The sequence below is a fragment of the Ambystoma mexicanum genome, chromosome 4q, assembly GCF_040938575.1.
Source record: "Ambystoma mexicanum isolate Mex_15411 chromosome 4q, UKY_AmexF1_1, whole genome shotgun sequence".
NCBI lineage: Eukaryota > Metazoa > Chordata > Amphibia > Caudata > Ambystomatidae > Ambystoma > Ambystoma mexicanum.
The window spans coordinates 188,843,140-188,866,485 of record NC_090928.1 but is presented as its reverse complement, the minus strand read 5'-3'; the positions used below and the strand labels follow the sequence as shown (position 1 = coordinate 188,866,485).

General features: G+C 43.4%; 1 protein-coding gene across 2 annotated transcripts in view; it reads right to left on the bottom strand.

The window, feature by feature from the left end:
• Window positions 1-616: 616 nt before the first annotated feature.
• Window positions 617-23,346, bottom strand: part of SFT2D1 (SFT2 domain containing 1) — a 646,168-nt gene continuing 623,438 nt past the window's right edge. For both annotated transcript variants that reach the window (XM_069607711.1, XM_069607710.1), the window contains one exon: window positions 617-1,180. In XM_069607711.1, coding sequence (XP_069463812.1) covers window positions 1,141-1,180 — 40 coding nt within the window. In that variant the 3' untranslated portion in view covers window positions 617-1,140. The remainder of the gene's footprint in view (window positions 1,181-23,346) is intronic.

Genomic DNA, 23,346 nt, shown 5'->3' with positions numbered 1-23,346 from the left:
ACCCCAATAAGTAAAAATGAAGTGATACAAGTGAACTTTCAATGGTGAACCAGTAACCAAATGTGCAGTGTATGTATATTCCAAGAGAAGGTATGTACACTATGTTCTACCCATTTTCATTCCACACCCAACTGCTAGGGTCTATGACTGCAATTTTACTTTCTTTGAGCCGAAGAACTTGACGTCTTTATTGCCTTCTCAATTCCATGTGATGTGCTCTGTGTCCTATCAGAATGACTGTTTGAAATCCCTGCAACCCTTTGGCAGTGTATTTCATGCTTGCTCTAGTGGCTTGAATATGGCAGATAATGGTGGTTTATCTCCACTCAAACTGGTCACACGTCTTCCGTTACTTATTGCAATTTTTCACAAATGATCAATCTATACTAAATACTGGTCGGTTTGGCTGCCGATGGGTACAACTCTGGATTTGATGGGATGAATTATCTTTCTTAAAACCCCCAATGCTAAGTGTTCAGACATCAACTTGCAACCATAATATTTGCTTGAGAACACGACACTGGCTATTTAATTTTAAAATTTCTTAGCCAAAAGTCCTATCCTTGATAGTTCAGGTGCTCAGCAGAGGTAAAACAAATAATAAAGAAAACACGTATTTGGAATAATTAATTTATTTTAGAATCTCATAAATTTATATATTTATACATTATTTTAAATGATGCATAGTGTGATCTGCCAGATTGAAAAATGTAGCACGTTTCAAGTAAAAAACAAATGGACATTAAAAAAAAGAAGAACTTCTAACCAGCTACAAAGCTTTGGCAAAGGGCTTGACAAATTTACAGAACACTTGTGATACTGCAAACAAACATGTTCAAGCAGTCCAACGAAAGATTAAAGCATGTTGCTTAAATTATACGTTTTAAAATATTTTTTTAAAAAGTCATGGCCTTAAGAAAAAGCATAGCATGAAAAATGCAAACCAGCGGTGGCACTTGAGAAACAAATAAAAATAATAGTTTGTAAAATCTGTACATGTACAATCAGAAAAGAAAATATATAACAAAATATGACGTCAATTGACTAGAAAATAACTGCGTAAACATCTGGACAAAAACGAACTGAACATGATCAGCTCAGCCATCTACATCTCGTAAGTAACACCAGTCTTTGATTTCTCTAGTTTAAGCAGGAAGTACAGCATTTTATCACAGCATCCCTTAAAGAAAAAAAGAAGAGACACATTAAGCATTTTGAACAAATGACCCATGAAAGTCCACTAATTTAGAAACTTAACGTCTTCAAAGGCACTGTGGGCGTTTTAGAGTTTACCAAACCACCAGCAGTAATATTCAGCGCATCACCAATTCTAAGAAGCCTTTACACTTCTGGGAGAATATATTACACTGCTCTTTGAATTGGGTAGGGCCCACTTCACACTAACGTCGAGCACCTAGCCACGAGTCTTTTGGGTTCCTGATATTTATAGCAAATTGTTCTTTTACCTTCGAGAACTGAGTGAGGCTCAAATGTAACAGGCAGATTCAATGAAATCGGAGCACCTCATCAACAGAACCGTCCCAGATCAGAGGCGCATAGCGAGTCTGCTTTGGGGAAAATGTGTTCTTAGACATGATTTAATCAAATACAGACGCTTGCAGGAATATATTTGAAAGAAAAAACGTTTTTTGCATACCTGTTTAAGGTACACCTTCTCTCTGCCTTGCCTTGAAAGGGGTGTTACCCCCAATACACACCCCTGTTTACATAAACCTAATTACATGCTCGTGTCTTATCTGAAGGATTCCTTCCAAATTCGTTATTAAAAAAGCTATTTGTTTTTAAGGGCATTTCTTTCATTTGTCGTTGCATCTATGTACTCATCACCCTCTTCGATTTTTGGTCATAACTGTTTGTTTTGCTATGCAAGCATGTTAGGACATGTTGTATTAGGTCAAGCGGTATTTGGTCATGTTTTATGGCGTATTTGCAATGCCATTTCGTTTAGTGCAAAGTAGGTAATGGTTTAAAAGCAGCAGGAAGGTGACATGTAGTAGTACACCACACATATATAAATACACGTTAGCTGCACGCCAGCTCAGCAAATGGCCACATCCCAAATGTACACCTGAAAAACCAGACTCAAGAACCCGTCTGAACCTAATATTACACTTCTGTCCGTCTTGATAAAACGAGTTAACTGCAGCCCCGGTTGAGAAGGGAAGACGAGGCTGGATTATGCAGATAAAATCCCAAAAGATCCCATACTGCGGCCAAGGGGAATCCAACCTCCCACACCTCCATTACAATCCCCATAAAGCTCTAAGCAGGCCTCATTGGGCATCCGCGGACCATGGCCTTGCTGCCAGTGAATTCACAGATCAAAACCCAGCATCATTTACGATTGCCTCTAGTTTCTCACAGTTTTTCTGTATATAGCGCTGTGTTGTTTCTGGACGTTTGGGGATACATGGGGGCGTAATGAGTATAGATTAAGCATAAGGGAGTGCTCTCCTGGATCCCTTGGGCTTTGCTTGAACACACAAAGGCAGTGCAGGAAAGCCTGCACCAAAGAAAGGGACAGCCTCTGCCAACATACCTTATAATTAACAGTTGTCGTCCTAGGGTGTTCTAAATGTGAATGTCTTCTCTGACTTTGTGAGCTTGCTGTGTGTTATTTTACAACCTTACACCTCTAATTGAATTTGTTCATACTACATTCTAGTAGCTTATTTATCAATTCTCTATGTACGAGGCAACACTCATTCCTTCTTTGCCAACCTGTGGTCAGTTCTGCATGGTTCAGGATTGGGGGAGGTGGGGAGATCTTCCGTCAAACTCCTTTTGTGTTCCAAAGAACTCAAACACATCCATCCAAAGTCTCTGCTTTACTAGGCCCCCTACCCCCTGTATCAGCAGCAATTATTCAAATATGATTTGGTTAGTAGCCAAATCCCTTGGAATTCCAGCGTATTGCATGGCTATTGCACATCCATATTATGACTTAATGTAATGCCATCAGCACACCAGTAATTCTCTGGCAAGACCGGAGGCGAGCATTATGCTTTAACTTCTTTACTACTGCATCCAACAGCTTTACAAAACTTAAAACTTTTTCTTTCTTTTTGCTTTCAGTTTGGAACTGCAAACATAATAGCAAGCTATGCGTAGCCCAGTGCATAAAATGTTATGAGACCGCAACAATGGAGATAAGACCACAAGGGGTCACCCAGTTACTGATCGCGCGCAGAAAACCATACAAAGCAGTAGCTCCAGTCACCATAGCGAGATGGGTAAAAGAAGTGATGGCACTTGCAGGAATAGACATTTCTATATTTGGGGCTCTCTCGACAGAGGAGCTATGGCTTCCAAAGCTTTGCAGCAGGAGCTCAGCTGCAGGAGATTGTAGGGGAGGACTGGTCCAGGAGACCCCTCTCGCCTGCGTTTCTTCCCCAGGTGAGGGCTATGGCCCATTGGGCGTTCCCTCATGCCACCCGGGCCCAGGTGGTGGAGGGCTCACCCACTGGAGACATTGCCCACACGTATCGAATGCCCACATGTATTGATTACAACACAAATTTAGCTAGGCCCAAAAACCATTCTTTGCCCGGTAAAAATGGTGTGAGCTCAGCGCACTGTAGCGCGGCCCCCACCCTTGGAGAACATCCCTGTTGCCGCAGCACCCTGGCAGATCCGCTGCGAGCACGTTCCCACGAACAAGACGGACATGAGCTAGCGCAATACGCTAACATTGTAACAGTTCACCTCCCGCAGTGTACCATCACTATCAGCATGACCCGGCCAGCAGGCCTGAACAATGAGAAGAACAGTAAAATGGTCCTCTGATGGCAGACAGTCTTTATATATATGTATATATTAATGTCAAGACCTCTTGCATTATTTCTTGCTTCCACAAAATACAAATGCCTGTAGAATGTATTAAAATGAGAGAGTATGCTCCCATGATATAAGCTATGGCGAGCTCGCACCATTGCAGGTGGATGCCAATGATAAAGGAACGCTCCAGGGATCTGTTCGTTGCGTGTATCACTGGGCAGCCTACCTCACGTGGTTTCGCGCCATAACTAAAGCTAATGCTGCTAGAGTACACGAGAAAGCGGATGCAACTATACTATGAACTCATTAAAGAATGCGCGAGAGTGCACGTATCATGTGTGAATGTCTGAGCCCCTCCTATGCCACCACCGTCACGAACGGTGGCGGGTCGTTTTCTATGTACTCCACTGATCTAACCACTACCTCATTTACTGCGAATGTATATGCATGTAACTGAAACACTGTAGCTGCTAGAGTGTAACGTACAAATATGATGCTCGAACTGGGTATAATCGAAACGCACCCAGCAAAGGTTAAATGCATGTTTTGACGTGATTTTAAATAAGTATTATAGAAAGTGTTCAAATGTTTGCGATGTCTTTGCTTGTATTCAGCAACACACGAGGGAGATACCTTTGTGAAAACGTACAAGGTCTCGATGTATCCCCCTCCCTCCCTCAGAAGGCTGCCAAGACATGAGAACAGAGCCCCGCTCTGCGTTATCACGCCTCCCCCGACCCGACTGGAGCCGCTTCAAAGACTTGTAGCCCCACTGCAGCACCCAAGGCCGCGGCCAGCCACCTGCATTATTTACAGCACAGTAGTAAACCTTAGTTTAAACTCAAGCACCCCCTCGTAAACCCCACAACCCACCGGACTGTCTCAGACTTATGGCCCTGTGCAATCAGGACACCCAACACTTTGACAGCACACAGCAAAACATCCATAACCACTTCTAACAAGACAGAAAGACCTGTACCACCAGCCCCAGTCCCCGAAGCTTAGCCCCTCGACCTACGGTCCCGGTCAACAGATCACGAGTAACCAGGCCACGATATATTATCTCCAGACCCCTCACAAGGTGCATTCCTCCTGTGTTGCATTAACCTATTGAAAGATTTACTAAAGAGAATAGAACTGTAAATGACTGAATGATTGCAGTGTGCATGGCAGAGGGCAAGTAAGTCAGAAAAGGCATTCATCTCTGCCACAGGCCGCCTCGGCACGCCAACACCGCCCGGATGAACTCAAGCCGACCTGCCAGGCCCAGCCCAACCCACGAGGGTGACCAGTGACGTCCTCCAGCCAAGACCAACCACACCGCAGCAGCACCTATAGTTAGTCGTCGCCACCCAATCCCAAAGAACTTGTGCCCCCTATAATATGTAGGTTTTGATGACGTTTTTTGTAAATATATACGCCTGTCTTTGCTATTGTCAGGCAGAGCGCTCTCGGAGTTTGCAGAGTTCTTTGCATGCCCAAATTCTGATTGATAAACTCCCACTTACGCTCACCCGCACTCTGTCTTGGCCTTATTCCCATTTTGGGAGAGTCCTTCATTGTCTCTCATTGCGGGGAGGATCGTGCTGTCTGGGGACGCTTGCTTTCAAGATCCTGAAAGCGGCAGACTGGTCAAGCGACTCAGTTTTCAGAACATTCTATTTTAAGCCAGTATCTAATATTGCCGCAGCAGTAGTGGAAAGCTTTGAACAAGCATAATGCTCGCCTCCGTTCTTGACCTAGAATGAAGATAGCTCAAGCGCTCAGCGCAGGTAGTCTTGATTCTATTAAAAACTTGGAGACTAGCATTATCCCTCCCACGTGGAACACGCTCAATCATAATTGCACAGTGTCATATATTATATTAATGATTTTAACGGATTCCCCTCCCTAACAGTACGATTCCCTTTCCACATAGGAGAGCATCAGAAGAATGCTCAAGATTAGAAACATGCAAAGCTGGAAGGGACAATATTGAGAAAGAATGCACCTAAGGTTGCTGGAGTACAGAACAACCCAAGGCAGAGAAAAGAGAAAAGTTCTGAAAACTGTTAGAGTGTGAAAGAAGCACCGAAAAAGAAGAGGAAGGGACCTAGACCAGCAGGGATTTGTACTTGTGAGGGAGCCCTGATTGTACAACAGGACAGAAGCTCAGGACTACCAAGCTGCTAGATCTCATGGGAAATGTGGTGTGATTACACTTTTTCTATGTTTCTTGGTTCGTTTTATTTTCATGTTTGCAGTTCCAAACTGATTAAAAAAAAAGAATGAAAACATTTTGAAGTTTTGAAAAGCTGTTGGATGCAGTAATAAAGAAGTTAAAGCATAATGCTCACCTCCGAGTCTTTAACAGAATCAAGACTACCTGCGCGGAGCACTTGGGAAATCTTCATTGTCCCCATTAAAGTTCTGGTGACCAATAAGGGAATCTTGCGTCCCTTTTAATTACATTTTCTTCTGGTCACAATGATAAAAACTTTGCATTTATCCAAAATGGAAAGCTCTTGTCCCCTTTGATTAAAATGTCTTCTGGCTGAAACACTACAAACTTTGCATTTATCGCAACAAACCCGATCACTCCACCTCTTACATTTTTTCTTTTTGTAAATCTGTTCATTTGACTCGCTGACTTTCCTGCTCTTTCCATTTCCAGCGCTCCTTGATCAAGTTTCCTTTTCACTCTACAGACTTGTGTTGCCACAATTTGCATCTACACTGAAAAGGCTTGGTTTTAAGACTACTAAAGGTAGTGATGCGTGCAGTATAAAAGGAAAACAACATGACGTAAGATGTTAACTTTTACCTTGGCTACTCTAAGCTGTAAACATAACTTCCAATTCCTAATGGTCAATACCTACAGCACGTTTTCCTGTACATCACAAACTTGTTCCTTCACGCTAATGGCCATTAAACATATCAACTTGACATTCTTAACACATTTTACAGTTCAGGCTTTGGTACAAAGAATCTCGAGATTTCCCAGCTTTTAAATGATACATAAGCCTTATGTAGAGCAGCAGACATGCACGTCGCTGATAGACCCCGCCCCCTCACTTCCAACCTACTGTATTGGATGAACAACAGGAAGACATTGTGCATGACACCAAGTACTATTCCAGTACCACATTGAGTGTATGAGCGACATTATGCAGACAGCTGTACCAAATGTATCCTCAAACTGAAGTAGTAGCAGGAGATCTACAGGTACCGCTGAGTATCGAGGAGCTGTAAGGAAAACCTGACAGATGCTCCGTGACGTCATTAGGAGAAGATACAATGACGCACTGAAACGATATAAGAATACTTAAAGAATGAAGAGATAACTGAAGAAACAAGAGTAAGCATACATACAAGTGAGAACAGATATTTATTTAAATTTTAAAATGTTTGGTTTATTTCAAAACCTTCATAACATTTCCATCCAAAAGACTAAGAAAAGACAAACCATACATACAGAAAGAAGATAAGTCCCAAGATGAGTAGTGAATGTATATACGCAGAAATGCAATGTGGAGGAGTTATATAGAATCTTGCAGCAGTAGAAAACATGAAGTGGCCATGTTGGAAAGATGGACGTTGGCTCTGAATAATAGTAAGCGAAAGGCTCAAAGGAGAGAGACCATGACTGCAGAGCAGACAGAGGCTGGAAATACAAATTTGTGCATGGACAAAGAATAGCTGTTGGCCAGAGATCAAGGATGTCACAGCGAGAAGCTTCAGAAGGGCACCAGGTGAGTCAACGAGTATAAGCAATGCACGCAGGACATATATCTCTTACATTAGTAAATGAGCGAACATTTGTGAATGCCAAGTATTGACGATTAAAGGTGCAGAAAAGCATATGTGAAACGGAACAACCAAGTCTCTAGAGGCTGAAGAGGGTAATGACACCTGACATAATTGAATCAAATAGCACTAAATAGAAGGCAAAATGGACAAAACCGTGGTCTCTTCACAAGTGGTGTAAGATCACAAAACAAGGCCTATTCATGGGCTTCAAGTGAAGATAACGATGTACCCTAACTCCCCTGAAGTTCCGGGGAAGATAACTAGCAAGGTCAAGTACAAAGGAGGCATCTTGGCTGAAGGCTTGGCTGATAAGAGATGGTAGATTGACTAATTGGGGAAGTGGGCAGTGGTCCGACGTTATATGCACCTGGGTTTCGTTTTGCTTACGTGCTACTAACGAGCTGAATAGCACAAGGTTGGGAGATGCCAACCAATCAAAGGCCCTATGCGATGGTGGACCATACACTGTTGCAGAAGCGATTATGCTGCTGTTATGATGCTATAATCTGTAATATACATAGTTAGAGGGAAGTTTAAGGCATGACTACCAGACAAGGGACAGCCAATAAAGGTAAACACGTACAGAGCCTATAAGTAGATATGTACCAATTTCTCCACCCGATAGGTTTTATATTTGCCACGTAGGATGACTTCATAGCTGACGCACATCGAGGTATAAGGTCTTTGTGTACCTGAAATGTAACAGTGCGTAGACTACAACTTGTTGTTCTCCATGTTTCGCTACGTTATTGAACTGATAATAAATAAAGTTGTATTTTGCCATATTCTTTGAGTCTGTACGGTTATTTGGGTCCAAGATTATTTGCTATGATAATCTCATTCTGCCCACAAAAATGGCCAAAACGTGCTAATGCATTTGTAGATAGCGGTGTGGATGGCATCAGATCCAAATCCTCGGATTCTTGACGTCTTCCACCATTAGCCGAAAGATCACAGAGTTTCCTATGAGAGCGGTGCTACAACACGTGTGACCCGAGACGGTTGGCAGGTGCCACTCTGAAGAAATTGCTGTCCAATCCCCACACGCACCCCTTGGACTTGACAACAAATTACTTACCCCTGGTAACGTTCTTTCGATTGGATGTTCCTCCCACATATTCCTCATTTTATGATAATTCTTGTTGGGTGTCCTGACCCACGTTTAAGCTATCATGCCACAACATTTGGTGCTGTGGGCTTAGAAAATTCAAGATGGCGGAAAACCCACATGTGCGCCGAAATCCAGGAAAGCTGCGCAGTTTGTGCGCACACCAAAATGGTTGCCTCACTTGCCACCCACCAGTGCGAGAATGAAAGACCGGGTTGCCATGAGGGAAATGGGTTGCCAAAGGAAAAACAGTAGCGCAGGTTAGCTTCAAAGCGCTTTAAAACCACCATTGGACTACCCGCACAGTAGTCTGAAACCATTGGGAATGGCAATGCTGATTGCCAAATGCAACCTAGAATTGTTGGGAATTCATTTTCTTAAATCCCAAAAATGGGTGCAGTACCAGTACTCGCCACTATCCAAAAGCCGGCAGTTTAAAACCACCATGTGTTTCTCTGAAGGCAGGCTCAAACTGTCTATTTTAAACATTGCAACACATCTAAAAACTCACTGGACACCAGCAGACATTTGGTAGAATGGAGTGTTGTGTGCCTACAAAATCTGGGAAATGAAGAGCCCAGAACAATGCTTATAACAAAACTGGCTGAGCTATGGAGTCAGCAGTTTAAGTTGCACTGGATTTAAAGACACTAAAATCGAAAATGTTTAGATTAAATGAGTGACCTATGTTTGGTGTCACATGCCTTTGTAACTGTTGAAATGCCATAGTTTTGCACTTAGAATCAGCCTTCTAGCTGCATATGTGAAAATGTTTAGTTTATTTGAAGGCAGAAACTGGGGAACAAAAAGTGACATTTTATCTGAAACCCGGCTTAAGGAACTGAATTCTGCCTGGCAACTACCCCCATCAGGAGTGAAACTTGAGTCACAGCTGTGTTCCCAGGCCTAGCTGCCCTTTTGCTGCTCACACTAAGGATATGCCATCTTTCTGATAATTGAATTACCTGTGCTCTGCAGGAGAGTGAACAATGCAACTCCCTTCACCCAGGCAGAGGGTTTATTGAGAGGATCATAAATGGCTTCCTCTTGAACAATGAGCCTCTCCTGACTCAGGCAAAGGTTTTATTACAGCGGTCGTAAAATGTAGCTTCCTCTTGGCAGAAGCTGGGAGGAGCACTGCCTGTGAGAGAAGCTGGCTTGGCAGAACTGGATAAACCAGTATTTCTACCTTGTGCTGAGGGGAAACCACACCCCTTTGTAGCCAGAATATTGTTTAGAAAAAGATGAATAACTCATAGTACGGACATGTGAAAATTTTATAAATGACACCATAATTCTTGTGATTTTTCTGCCCACATTTTAAGAGGTTTTTCGACCCGGTGGCATGTTCAGGGGGGTTTTAGCGGAAAAGTGGATATTACTCTAAATGTATGCATGTTAAAAATCTGAAACTTCATCAGTTAATGTCCGTACTCCCCGCGCACATGTATGTAAAGTTGGGTCAATGTCAGAAATTGAAAAATCAGTTAAAAAGTCAATTATGTGCCATTTCTGAATGCAAGCTCTTAGAAACAGCAGATTTGGACAGAGACATGGCTAAATTCAGCCACACCATGTATATGTAATTTCAAGCAACTGTGTAACTGTGAAATATGTCTTTTATCATCAAATATAGAATGTGTGCAATCTGACAGAGGAGTGTCCTATCTGCAAGCCATAAAATGACATCCCTCTGACTCACAGTTCATTTTCCAATCAAATGAGAAATGGAAGTTTGACCAATTAGAAGCTGAGAGAGAGGTAGGGTCAGTGATGCTAGAACACACCCACATTTTAAAGACATAAAAGCAGACAGACAGGACAGATAGGGACCTTCAATTCCATCTGCAGCGGGACGCTCTGCCGGAAAAATCCATACTTTACCTCCATCAAACCTCCAGAGAGCCAAACTAGAGACTTCAATCTATCCAGAACTAGAGACCCAGACCAGAGAACCAGAGAGAGCTGACCCAGATCACTGTGAAGTGCAGAGACCAGAGGCGAGTTTAAAACCTGACCAGATCCATGGCGAGGCCCATTTCACTCAAGAATATAGTGTGAGTACCTAGAAAACTGTGCAGAACCAATCTCCTAGTTAAAATAATATAATTCAATCTATTTAATCTAAGTAGAACTGCCTCCTGTCACCTGTCATTTGTAAAGCTGTCACTTGTCATTTCCTAGTTGCAAGCTGCACTTGTCTCTTTGAACTTTAAAATTTCAAATCTGAAAAACGACCTTCACAAAATCGCTCATATCTCCGCAACCGTTTGTGCTAGAGACTTGCAGTAACTTTCATTTTGAAGCTGAGATCCTAGGCTTTCCCAGGACCCCAAAACGATAGAGATAGTCCTTGTGGTTCCTCTGTAATAGCGCTCGGCGCATCCGCGAATTTTGCCGCGATTTGCAAATTTCTCCACATGTAAAATCAGCTGCTGCTTGCCTTCCATTTGCCAGAAATTCGTTTAACCTGCTAACTATCCCTGCATCATTGCTAGTGTGAGCCTGGACTAATATTAACTAGATACCACTCACCCTGAACCTCTGAAAGGGAATTAAAAGCATTTCCAGCATATTTCTCATCCATTGCTAGCACATATCAAAGCATTTTGCCTGTGTTTTCAAAACTCCTATCTGTTTTCTGTAGTGTAAGCTTGCTGGGGTGAACTGATTTACATTGATTGCATTTCTGAGAACTGTGTGTTTTCCTTCCATTTCCTTGCCTTGCATCAAGGGGGGGAGGGGATTGCCAGAGAAAAGTGATTACATTGTTTGGTTGAAATCATATTGAGTATTTTCTGTACTGCATTCATTGAATATTGCATCCACCTGAGCTTACATAAAGCATCCTCTACCACATTATACTTTTGTTCCTATTTACCAGTGTGCTACCTTATCCATTTCATCTCAACTCCTTAGTGATTATAACGAAGTGTGCTAGTGCCAGATTCTCCGTTGTTAATCTTTATCATATCAGATTAAGTGTGATATTCAATTATTAATTTATTATAAAGTGTGATATATATATATTTTAAATTATCAAATAAACCTTTTAAACTTGCAAAACAGAACTACTTCTTGGCTCAGTGGGGTCAGGGGGATTCCAAGAGAGGGGTGTTATATAGGGGTAGTCATCCAGAACGCATGAACTGGACATAAAGATATATCAATAAGGGTTTTCATTCAGTATTCTAGACTAGGCGTTAACTTAGCTGTAGTGCTGAATTGAATCCTCTTACATTCTCTCCAGCTTCAGCTCCAACGGAATTTTTTTTCGACAGTGGACGCTGTGTGCCGTCTCGAGAGCCTCCGCTCAACATCAGTGTAAGTAGTGCACGCAGCGCCCATTGGATTCAGTTCCCCCCCCCTGAAGAGGAATTACCAGGCGTACCATAGACCATAGGCTCACAGAAAGTGTAAAGTGTAATAACACGTAAATTGTACAGCAGGGTAGGCTGGGAAGGTCGATAAGGAATATGTGGGCGCAACATCCAATCGAAAGAACGTTACCAGGTGGTAAGTAACTTGTTTTTCGAATAGATTGTGGCCTCCCACGTATTCCTCATCTTATGATAGACTCCCAAAGCAGTAGTAATTTGGAGGTGGGAGTACTGATTAAATTTGGATCTAATCATGGACTGAATGAAGGACAACTTTTGCAAATTGTCCTGGCAGTAATGTCTCAAAAAAGGTACGGATAGACGACCCAAGTGGCCACTGAACAAATATCATTGATTACACCACCACTTTGAAGAGCAGCAGAGGTTGCCATGGCCCTTGTGGAATGTGAAAACCAAGAAAGTTAGTGCACACCAGTTTTCAGATAAAGTTTTCCAAACAATCAAACAGTTCAATTTAAGAAGTATCAAGGGGCAGGGTCCTGGCACAGAACCATCACTATAAACAAGGAGGAGAAGAGGATCCAAGATATATTACCTTGTGGAATGTGCCCTTAGGCCTTCCAGTGGGTCCTTGCATGCTAATCTGTTTAGAGTCACTCGAAAAACAGATTGTTTAATCACTGCAAGACCCAATTTGGGCCCAGTATAAACAATGAATAGTTGGTAATTCTGGCGAAATTTATCCATTCCGGATATATAAAAACAGAGCCCTTTATGGGTCCAGTCTATGCAACCTCTTCTCCTCCTTTCCCGGATGAGGAGGTGGATGGAAAGTTGGTAAGGTAATTTTTTGTGGCAAGTGGAAGTCGGAGACTACCTTTGGTAATAAACAAGGCTTTACCTTGAGGAATACCTTGTCTTTATGGAACACTGTATGTGGAGGTTTACAGAAAAGGGCCTGCAACTTGCTTACCCTGCGGGCTGACATTATCGCAATAAGCAGAACGCTTTTTTTAATGTCACAGAGTCTTAATGGGCATGAGTGTAAAGGCCCAAATGGGATGATATGATATGATATGGCATTTGTAACGCGCCTATACACTAGTGTTTCAAGGCGCAACGAGGCAGGGAGGGGGGAACAAGGGGAAGACAGACAACGATCCTAATAGGCCAGGTGTCATTCAGATCGCGCAAGTGCAGGGCTAGGGGGAAGGGAGAAAGTGCATAGGGAAGGGGAGGAGGGGGAAGTGCAGTACAAGGTAAGTAGAATAAAATAAAAATAAATAAATAAAGAGGGCCAGCTGGTGGCAAGTGCATGTTAAGTGCAGACAAGTGCTGGGATGGGGGGGCTGTAGGGATACACAGACAGTCCCGCAGTGCAGGGGTTACCAGGGAGGCAGTGCAAGTGGAGAGTGGCTGGGCCCAGGACCGGGGTCGGTGGGAGTGACCCAGTTGCAGATTCAGTGCAGTTTCAGTGAAGAATTAGCAGGGGAGAGGGAGAGAGAAAGCAGAAGCAAAGAGGAAGGTTTTGAGGTGCTTCCGGAACCGGAGATGGTTCTCCTCAAGTTTCAGGGAGGCAGGGAGGCTGTTCCAGAGGGAGGCCCCTGCCGCGGAGAGAGATCTACCCCCAGCTCGTAGCTTCGAGAAGCAGCTGACCCTGAGGGAGTTGGAGACGGCTGAGCAAAGGGCTCTGGAAGGAAGACATTTAGGAAGAGACAGTTGAAGGTATTTAGGCCCCAGTCCCCAGAAGGCCTTGTGGACAATGCAAAGGGTTTTGAACTTTATCCTTGCGGCCACTGGGAGCCAGTGTAGAGATTTCAGTCCTGGAGAGATACGGTCCCTGGGCTTGAGGCCAAGGACAAGTCTCGCAGTTCTGTTCTGGATGAGTTGCAGAGGGCGGAGAGTGGAGGCAGGCAGATTAAGCTAGAGGCTGTTACAGTAGTCCAGCTTGGAGAGAACCAGGGCTCGGGAGACAGTGAGCTTCTGGGGGAAGGAGAGGAAGGGAAGAATACCTCGGAGGAATGCATGTTAAAAATCGTAACACTAGATTGAGATCCCATACAGGGACATTGAATGGGACTGGCGGATATACATTAGTAAGGCCTTCCAAGAATTGAACAATCAGAGAGATCTTAAAATATGAATTCTCCTCTGAAGAGTGCTTGAAAATAGAAAGCGCTGCTAGGTAACCCTTAATTGTTCCATTATGGAGCTCCAGATTTGCCAAATGTAACAAAAAGGAAAGCACCATAGGTTTGTCACATAGAAAGGGATCCACATGCTTATCCCTGCACCAGCTGCTGAACTTGTTCCAACGGCAGCAGTGCAAAGATGTTGTTGCTTGCCTTCTGGCCAAAAGCAAGATCTCCATTATGGACCGGGTCGATCGTTCAGCGGATGCAGAACATCTTCAGTAATGAGACCATGTCAAGACCGTCGTTTTAATAAAGACAGGCGGCGAGCCACGAAAGCGGTGTACCGCTCGAATCCCATGGGTACGGCATTACTATGGACTGACTTCAGAGTGGGAGACACTCATTTTCAAAGAAGGAAATTCAGTATTAGACCTTAACCAGAGGCTGTTGGAATACAAGCCACAGGGCGAACCAAATGGAGGTTTGCAGAAATATTTGTTAAAAGTTCATCCAATCCTGATGAAGACTTACACTATCCGTCAAGTCGAAACTATTTTACCAACTGGGAAGCTTTTTCGTAAAGAAGAATGATTTGTTAAGGCACCAATAGTCGATATATTTGATACATTTTTTGGATTGAACTACAATTTTGTTATATGCGTGTTTTGTATTTTTGGAATTATCATATCCACTATGAAAAGAAATGCACTAATGAATTAAATGACATATCTTAGGGCACTTTAGTATATTTATACAAATTTTTAGATGTGCAGATTAGTTGAATGAATGTTGTTGAATGGCTTAGTAGCAAAAGTTTTTATTATGATCTAAATATATTTGTAATATTGTATTTTATGTAATTCTAAATAAAATGAAAATGATAAATTGATTTATGCATCCATTTACCCTCTTTCTAAGTGTTTTCCTCACCTCCTGGATACCACATCCACCTGGCCCAATCCGGAGCAATTAAGATTGTGGATTTCCCAAACTTTCTCAACCTCCTGATTACGTGAGGAATGACGGGGACTGGAGGAAACGCGTGCAGCAGTGGAAACTCTCAGTCCACTACGAATGCGTCCACTAGAGCTCCTCTTGGAGGAAATTCCCTGGACCAGTACAGTTCGCACTTCCGGGTTGACACTAGTCACAAACAGGTCCACTCTAGGTGTTCCCCAAAGGGTGAAGATCTCTTGAAGGACTTCCTGAGCTAGTTCCCACTCGTGGGAGACTGCGCTCTGCCTGCTCAGAGCATCCCCCACCGTGTTCTGCTCTCCGACTAGATGAACTGTCGATAGAGAGATTCCTTCTTGAATTCACCAGAACTAAAGCTGCTTTGCCTCTCTATACAGTGGTAGTGACCGCACACCACCTCTTTTGTTGAGGTAGTACATGGCCACTGTGTTGTCCATCCTTATCAGGACATTCTTTTCCCATACAGATGGCAGAAAGGCCTTCAGCGCTGGTCTTATTGCCCTCAGCTCCAAAAGGTTGATATGTAGTTTGGACTCCGATGAAGAACAACGGCCGTCGATTGTCAGATCATTGGTGTGGGCTCCCCACCCCTTGAGTAAGGCGTCAGTCACTACCGTTATCTCCGGCCATGGTTGCCAAAAGGATTCTCTATTGAGAATGTTGTCTTTGTGAGCCCGCCACAGAAGGTCAGGAGAGACTATGCTTGTAACTTGCAGGTGGTCTGACATTCTGCCTGAGAACTGGAAAAACTGAGTCCCGAGAGCCCATTGGAGGGATCTCATTCTCAGGCGAGACTCTGGCACCAGGAAAATGGAGGAAGCCATGAGACCGAGCAACATAAAAAAATCGAAGGCCGGAAGATGCTGGGCAGTCTGGAATTTGGTAACCATCTGCAGAATGCAGAAAAGCTTGCTTGATCCATTGCTAGCAAAAAATACAAGCCAATTATAAATGTCCCCTTCTTACTGAAGATTCTGGATAAGGTGGCAAATCTTCAGCTGCAGCATTTCTTGTAAAAAAATACCATCTTGGGTACGTACCCAAGCTATTGGATAAGTATTTCTTGGATACACTAGGTGCTCATGTTGATGCAGAGCTAAATATGAAAGATCCTGTATCCCATATTAGGACGACCTGTGGTTATGTGATTAAACTCCTTAACCAAATTAGACCCCATTTCTCTGTAGAGAATAGACCTACCCCGGCACCAGCACTTATCAATTTGAGACTTGATCACTGTAATAGTCTCTTGGCAGGGACCTCAAAGTCAAATAATCAGTCGTTGCAGAATAGTGCTGTCTGCGAAAACACAGTCATGTTTCTGAGGACAGGAAAAAGTTACTAACACTGGCTCATAAATGCTGGTCATCCACTGACCCCCCCTTTATCTATTTACTCCTGATAAACCTGTACATGCCTTGTGATCAGGGGATTCACATAAATTCAAACAGTCACATTTCAAATTGTCTAAATTTGGTGGATGCACTTTTTTCAAGGAACAAAAAATCTCTCTCCCCCTCTCTCCTCCCCCCTCTTTCTCTCCCAATTTCTCTCCCCCCTCTCTCCCCCCCCCCCCCAGAGGAAGTATCCAGGACTGCACTGATACATTGGAGTCTTTGGGATGGTATCAAGTGATACTTCTTGTTATTGAGGGAGAAGCCCAGTTCGTGAAGAGAGTGGCAGGTTACACAGAGATTTTCCCGGGCCTGCTCGGGTGACCGAGCTGTGATCAGCCAATCGTCTAGGTAGGGGTAGACTTCAATTTCCCCCCTCTCCTGAGACTCGCTGCCACCACCGCTATCAACTTGATGAAAATCCTTGGGTAGAGGTCACAGGTACTTTCTGTGGTTGAGATGGCACATGAAAGTAAGCATACTGAAGGTCCAATGATAATATCCAGTCTTGGCGTTGGAGAGCCTGAGGATCAGAGAAATGGTAACCATCTTGAATTTGTCCTTCCTGAGGAACTTGTTCAAGTTTCTTTAATCCAAGACGGGTCTCAATCCTCGGTCCTGCTTGGTGAATAAAAAGTATGGGAAACACCAACCCTTGTTCCTTTCTGCTACAGGTACATGTTCTATTGCACCTTTCTCTAGCAGAGTCAAAATTTCCTGCACAAGGAGCTGATCCAGAATTTTGAAAGAGTTGTTTCCCGGTGGATGATCCAGAGGCCTTTTTTGGAAAGTGTGTAGTACGCTTTAAGCGTAAATGTTAGTGTTTGACAAAGTGTAACACTGCTGTATACACTTTACGACCCATTTAGAAATGGTCACCTTTTTGACAGGGTCCCTAGCTCTTCTGGTGGCGAGAGTCACAGAGTATGTGACTGCCCTTCGAACATCTAGCATATGAGGGTTCTTGCTCCAGAATGTTGTGGATTTTGAAAGAATGCTGGTAATTCAATGGATTGGTTGCCATGAGACTTAGAAATGTAGTTTGGTGAGAAGCGAGGGTGCATTTTAAAACCCCCTTGTATTTATATATTGTGACACAAGGTTCTGTCACAGAACACTTGAAGCTCACTTACTCTCCTAATAGATGTAATGGCTATAAGGAAAGCTACCTTGTAAGTGAGATTTCTGAAGCTTGCTTTAATCATTGGCTCAAAAAGGTGGGCCCATGAGCTTAAGACAATATTTCAAGCAGTTGGGAGGATAAAGCAGTTTTACTTCATCCATGAAGGCTTTAATGACTGCTTTTCCACCATGAAACCTTTGCTCTGTGATGTTGTTTTTACAGACAGTGCGGCTATGTGGACTTTAAATAAAAACTAGACCCAAATCTAACAAGTATAGTAGATAGTGTACTATAAGTGATGTTGAGGAATCAATTGGGTTAAAACTTTACTTTCTGCACCGCACTACAAATCTTTTCCATTTGTTAAATTAGCAGTGTCTATTGTTAGGTTTACGTGATTCTTTTAATATTTCCATGCCTCTAACTGGAAAATATGCCCTTGGGCCGCTTGGGCGCTTTATAAATCCAAATAAATAAAGCAAGATATCCAAACTCAGACTTCAGGAACTAAGCTGCTAAGTTGGTTGTCCTAAGATGTAGGTTTAATCTCTAATTCAGTGACATGTTGCATGGGCATGTTGGTTTCAAGGGTGGGCAAATTGACATGTAGAGGAGGTGGCAATGCCACATTTGACGTGCCCACATTGGAGCCATTAGAATCATTGTCAATTGCTCTTGGTGCATTTTGTGCATAACTCTGTTCAAGAGTGGTGTAGAGGAAAAGCATATGCAAATATCCCTGACCAACTGATCCACAGTGCATTCCCCTTGGACTCTTTCTGTGGGAGCCTGGAGGCGTAATTCAAGCATTTTGCATTTTCTTTTCTGGCAAAGATCTACATTTGTTTGCTCCCAGCACAAAAAAAGCTGTTTAGTATGTCCAAGTGTAACTACCACTCGGGTTCTGAGGGATCATGCATGTTTCTGCTTAGTGTGCCTGCTAGGCAGTTGTGTACCCCTGAACCATGTTGTGTCTGGAGATGTATGCCTCTGTGGAGGTTCCATTTCCAAATCGTTTGTGCCAGTGTGAACAGACTTAGGAGTGAGTTCTGCCCTGTTTGTTGATGTAAAACATGGCTGTTGTGCGGTCTGTGATAATTAGCACATTTATCCTAAGGCTCCCTATACCAGTAGTGTCTTGTAAAAATAATTGCTATTTGAACACTATACTCTTGTGTGTTGGCGGACGATCATGCGGTTGATGAAAAAATTCCCTGCAATTGCCATCTTTAACTGTTGACAACACCCACTTGTCTGGTGTGATCCCCTCCCCTACGTGAGTAATTAAGTTATGCTACCCCCCCTACCGGAGTGACATGAAAGGGGATCTGAAACAGGGAGTCTATTTTGAGAGTGTGGCCAAACCTCTAGTGACTTGGCCTCTACCCCCGCTACACCCCCTTCATAATTGTCTAGCAGACAATTCAGACTGACGTTAAGTGTAGCCCTTTTTTGGTAAACCAAGTACTGGAACCTGCTCCTGAGGTATACCCAGATTACCCTGATGATCTTTGGCAGGGTGGGCTATGAAAACTATGGTGGTTGTTAAAGGAACCTCTTTGACAAGGTTTACTTGTAAGTTGTCTTAATGTTTTCAATGTTTCATGCACCTTTACCTCAGTTTTTAGAATATAATCTACAGCTTTACCAAATAAGACATTGGGGCTCATTACGAGTCCGGCGTTAGCCGTGCCGGTAAAACCGGCAGGCTGACGCCGGACCCGTAGTGAATTACCGGCACAGGACTTGCCAGAATTACTGGGGCATTAAAGCCCAGGTATCCGGCAAATCCGGCGCCGGCAATTCTGTTAATCCCCATTCCCATGGGGATTACGCAAGCACCGGCACCGTTAGTAATGGTGCTGGTGCTTCCGTGTCACGTCTGCCTAACGTGGCCGCTATTTTCTGGCAGGCTCCCACCTGTCGGGCCCAGTGGCTCCGGCAGGCAGACTCAGTTTGCCGGTCCGGAAACAACGGTGCCGGTAAGCTTACTGGCAGCATTGCTTCCAGACCGGCAAACTTGTAATTAGGGCCATTGTCTTCAACCGCCATATTAAGCAGTGTGGTCAGAGTTTCCAGTTTAAAACCAGAACTTCTTAGGCATGTGTGTATTTTAATGGAAGTGCTTTTCGACACTATTCTCTCAGCAGTTTCTGCGACATCAAGTGCATTCCTGATAACCGTGTTAGCGGTTTGCCTTCGCTAGTGTTCTGAGCATTTCTGACCTTAGGGGCCCAGAAACATCATGAACGAGATCTTCCATGTGATCCCATTTTGCTCTACGAAAGTTTGCCACGAGAGCTGTATTAGCAATTTGCATTTGGCAAGTTGCTGATGTTGCCATCTTTTTTTCTTAGGGCATACATTTGTTTATTGTCCTTGTCAGGAGGTGCTTTGGACATAGCTAAGGGTGTTCTGGCCCTTTTACAGGGAATAGTGACAACCATTGAATCTGGTTTAAGATTCCCTCCGATGAACAAAGGGTCTGTTGGTGCTGGCTTAAAATGCTTTCCAATGTGAGGATTAACAGCTTTAGTTAGGGCTGGAGTGGAAAGGGATGGTGTCAATCTCTTTTTGACAGATTGTAACAAAGGAATATCAACAAAATCAGTCTTCTTACGACTCATGGGTTTCAATTTTGAACAATTCCGCAACCTTTTTAAGGTGATATACAAGATGCGATCATCTATGGGTGATATGGGCTCATCCATAATGTCTGGGGATGGGACAGTAAAGCCATCAGGCTCTGTGCCTGGGACTTCCTCAGCAAAATCTTCCTCTTCTTCTGAATATAGTTCAATTAAGGAATCTTCATAATGGGCTGCGAGTTCTACCGTAGCTTTGTTTTCGGAGGCACCTAATCCTGCTGTACAGTATGTTTATGTTTTATTGGGTGCAGGTCCAAAAACTCCATAAATAAGGCCATTTTATCTACTGTATTTTCAAACCTTTTTTGACCAAGTACCACTAGAAGGTGGTGCTTGCAGTGGAAAAACCCACTTCTTACTCCTGGCTCTAAAGAGTTGGCTTCTTTTTTAGTTTATACACTGGGAGAGGGTTACTACTACCTGTATAACCTGACTTGTATTTCAACTAGAGTCAAAAACAGCCTGTTTGTGTGCCTGTGATTTGTGCTTCAGTGTATGTGTAGTAGCTTTCGGTGCAGAACTGGTTAAACAGAGTTTGCAATGTTTTATGAACATGCCTCGAGAGGGAGCTACACAGTGCAGAGTTCCGCTCACGTGCAGAACCACTTGCTGAGGTTGCGTGTTTCACCAAAGACTTCGTCTCTTTAGATGAATGCGTTGAAACAGCGTGCGTTGCATGTTTGTGTCGAGTATTAGGCTTATGTTTTGCTGGTGTTCTGGCTTTGTGTACCAAGCATGCTGCATGTGTTTTATGTGTTTAGATTGGCCACCATTTGAAGCCTCCATAGCATAGCTGGACACCTGCCATTCGGAGCTGGGGACTGACAACTGAGAATCTTCATGTTCCTTATCGGAAGTCTCCTCAGTGTCAATAATGAAACCAGGAGTGTCCTGCTCAGCCTCCGATTACTCCGCCCCGGCTGGGTGTTCAGGCGATTCCTCAGCTTCCATCACATAGGCCACCCAGCGCTTTGACCGTTGATCTTTGAGCATCTTTGGTTTGATGAGCTTACACGGCCGACATTTACTATCCTGTTGGTCTCTTGGAAACAATAATTGAACATGTCGTGCGCATCTTTCCAGGGAAATTTGCAGTTGTATCTAGGACAAAATTGAAATGGCGTATTCTCCATGATTAACACTGGAGAACAGGGAGACTCTAGATATTAAGGGTAAAATATATGGAGACATTCTCTTCTAAAGGTAAAATTAGAAGTGTACCCCCGGCCCCCCACTCTCCTTACTGTGTAGGCCAAAGCCTTAAGAGTTGTAGGCCATCGAGCGCTGAACCTCTTTAACCTTCGAGAGACGCGTGCGATGATGATTTTTGGTTGTTTGTAGGCACAGTCTAGCTGTGTCGGCGAGGAAGTTGTACGTAACAATATTTATAAGTCTACTAAAATATGCTCCATCACGAGCAACAAACTATAACAAAGAACTCTACAAGTGCTACCAACCAGATGGTGGAAAAAAACGAAGGATCATGGGTACAGTACACGTCACAGCATGGGAATAGTACTACATAAACACCCCGTTGACGTCCCTTTTCAAAATCAAAAACCAAATATTATTCTGCATCAACCACTAGATGTCAGCTTATGCAAAGCATGTTTAATTTAAAAAAAAAAAAAAAAAAGATATATATATATATATATACACACACACATACACACATATATACATACACACACAATTTGTTGTAACTGTTTTTCTGCTTTGTGCAAGTTGTTTTACAAGTTTGCTAAGGGTAGGTAAAAAAAAAAAAAAACAGACTGCATGTGAGTTTCTAAGATCCAGAGTGCAGAGCCATTTCCTCTGCTTTAGTGCAGAAGGGATAATTGTGGAAGGGACTCCGTTGAACCTTTCATTGGGAAGGTACAAGATGAACTCAAAAGGTCCAAAAAGATCCAGAGGCCCTTGTCCTCTTTGGGCACTGCAAAGAAACGGAAGAAACATATGGCAGTTAAATGAGGGTCTTCCTCTTAAGCTTTCATCTGAAGAAATAAATCTGCGACTGGGAAAATCAAGCTTCTCCACCAGCGAACAGTAACAGTGATCAGCCTGCTTTCATAATCAACCCAGGCCATCTTCCTCGCCCATCTTCACCAATCTGTGCATCCGAGAGAAATGCTTTTTCACACTCAACCATTGGATCACTCGAAGGAGGAAAGAGTAGACTTACTGTTGCCTGGAACATATGGAAACCGGAAATAGAACCATCTTCAGCTAGGCCCAGACCTGATCATAAAACCATACATGAACAGAGGAAGATGGCGTGCCAGGTGTGAAGGGTAGTCACACGTGGGCGTGATCAGCATAGGAATTGTGCATTGGGCTTGCATATCAAAAGTCTGAGGCATTTGGAGTGCTCTTTCACATTGCATGTGTTCACCAAGAGAAGAGTCAGTTGTTGCATACCTGAAGATAGAAGTCTATGTAGCATGAGGTCGAAGCTCTTAGCAGTGCTGACCACAGACAGCAAGCACTATTGACAGGATAAACTGATTTCAATCATGGCAGGTCACTTAGCTGGCAATTTCAATGTTGTGGGAGATTGGAACTCTAGCTACCTCGTGTACTACAGGGAATGGAAGCTGCATGAGTACATCTACACGCAGTTACATCGGCACCATTTTGTACAGATTTATCATCCAGGTTCTAAAGTTGTAAGGCAGACCCAGAAGTAGACACTAGAGACTATTCCTTTACACTCACCTGGACATTGCACACATTGGTGAAGATTGGCCTAGGGCAAGCGAAAGCTGCAATGATCATTCGTTGGTGGGAAACGCAAGCATGGTTACCAGTTGTTCTATAACTTTCCATGCATACTGGAATCGATCAGACGTCCATGCATCGTAGTTTTCAGAGGAGTCCCAAAGGAGACTTATTTGGTCTAATAATGGACTGTTCGTGTACATAATACATGGAGCCTGGATGAGTTTAGGGCACAGAGCATTTATTGCCTTCAAGGAAATTGGAGCTGGGATCCATTTATGTCCAAGTTCTATACAGCATCCTAGGCATTCTTGAGA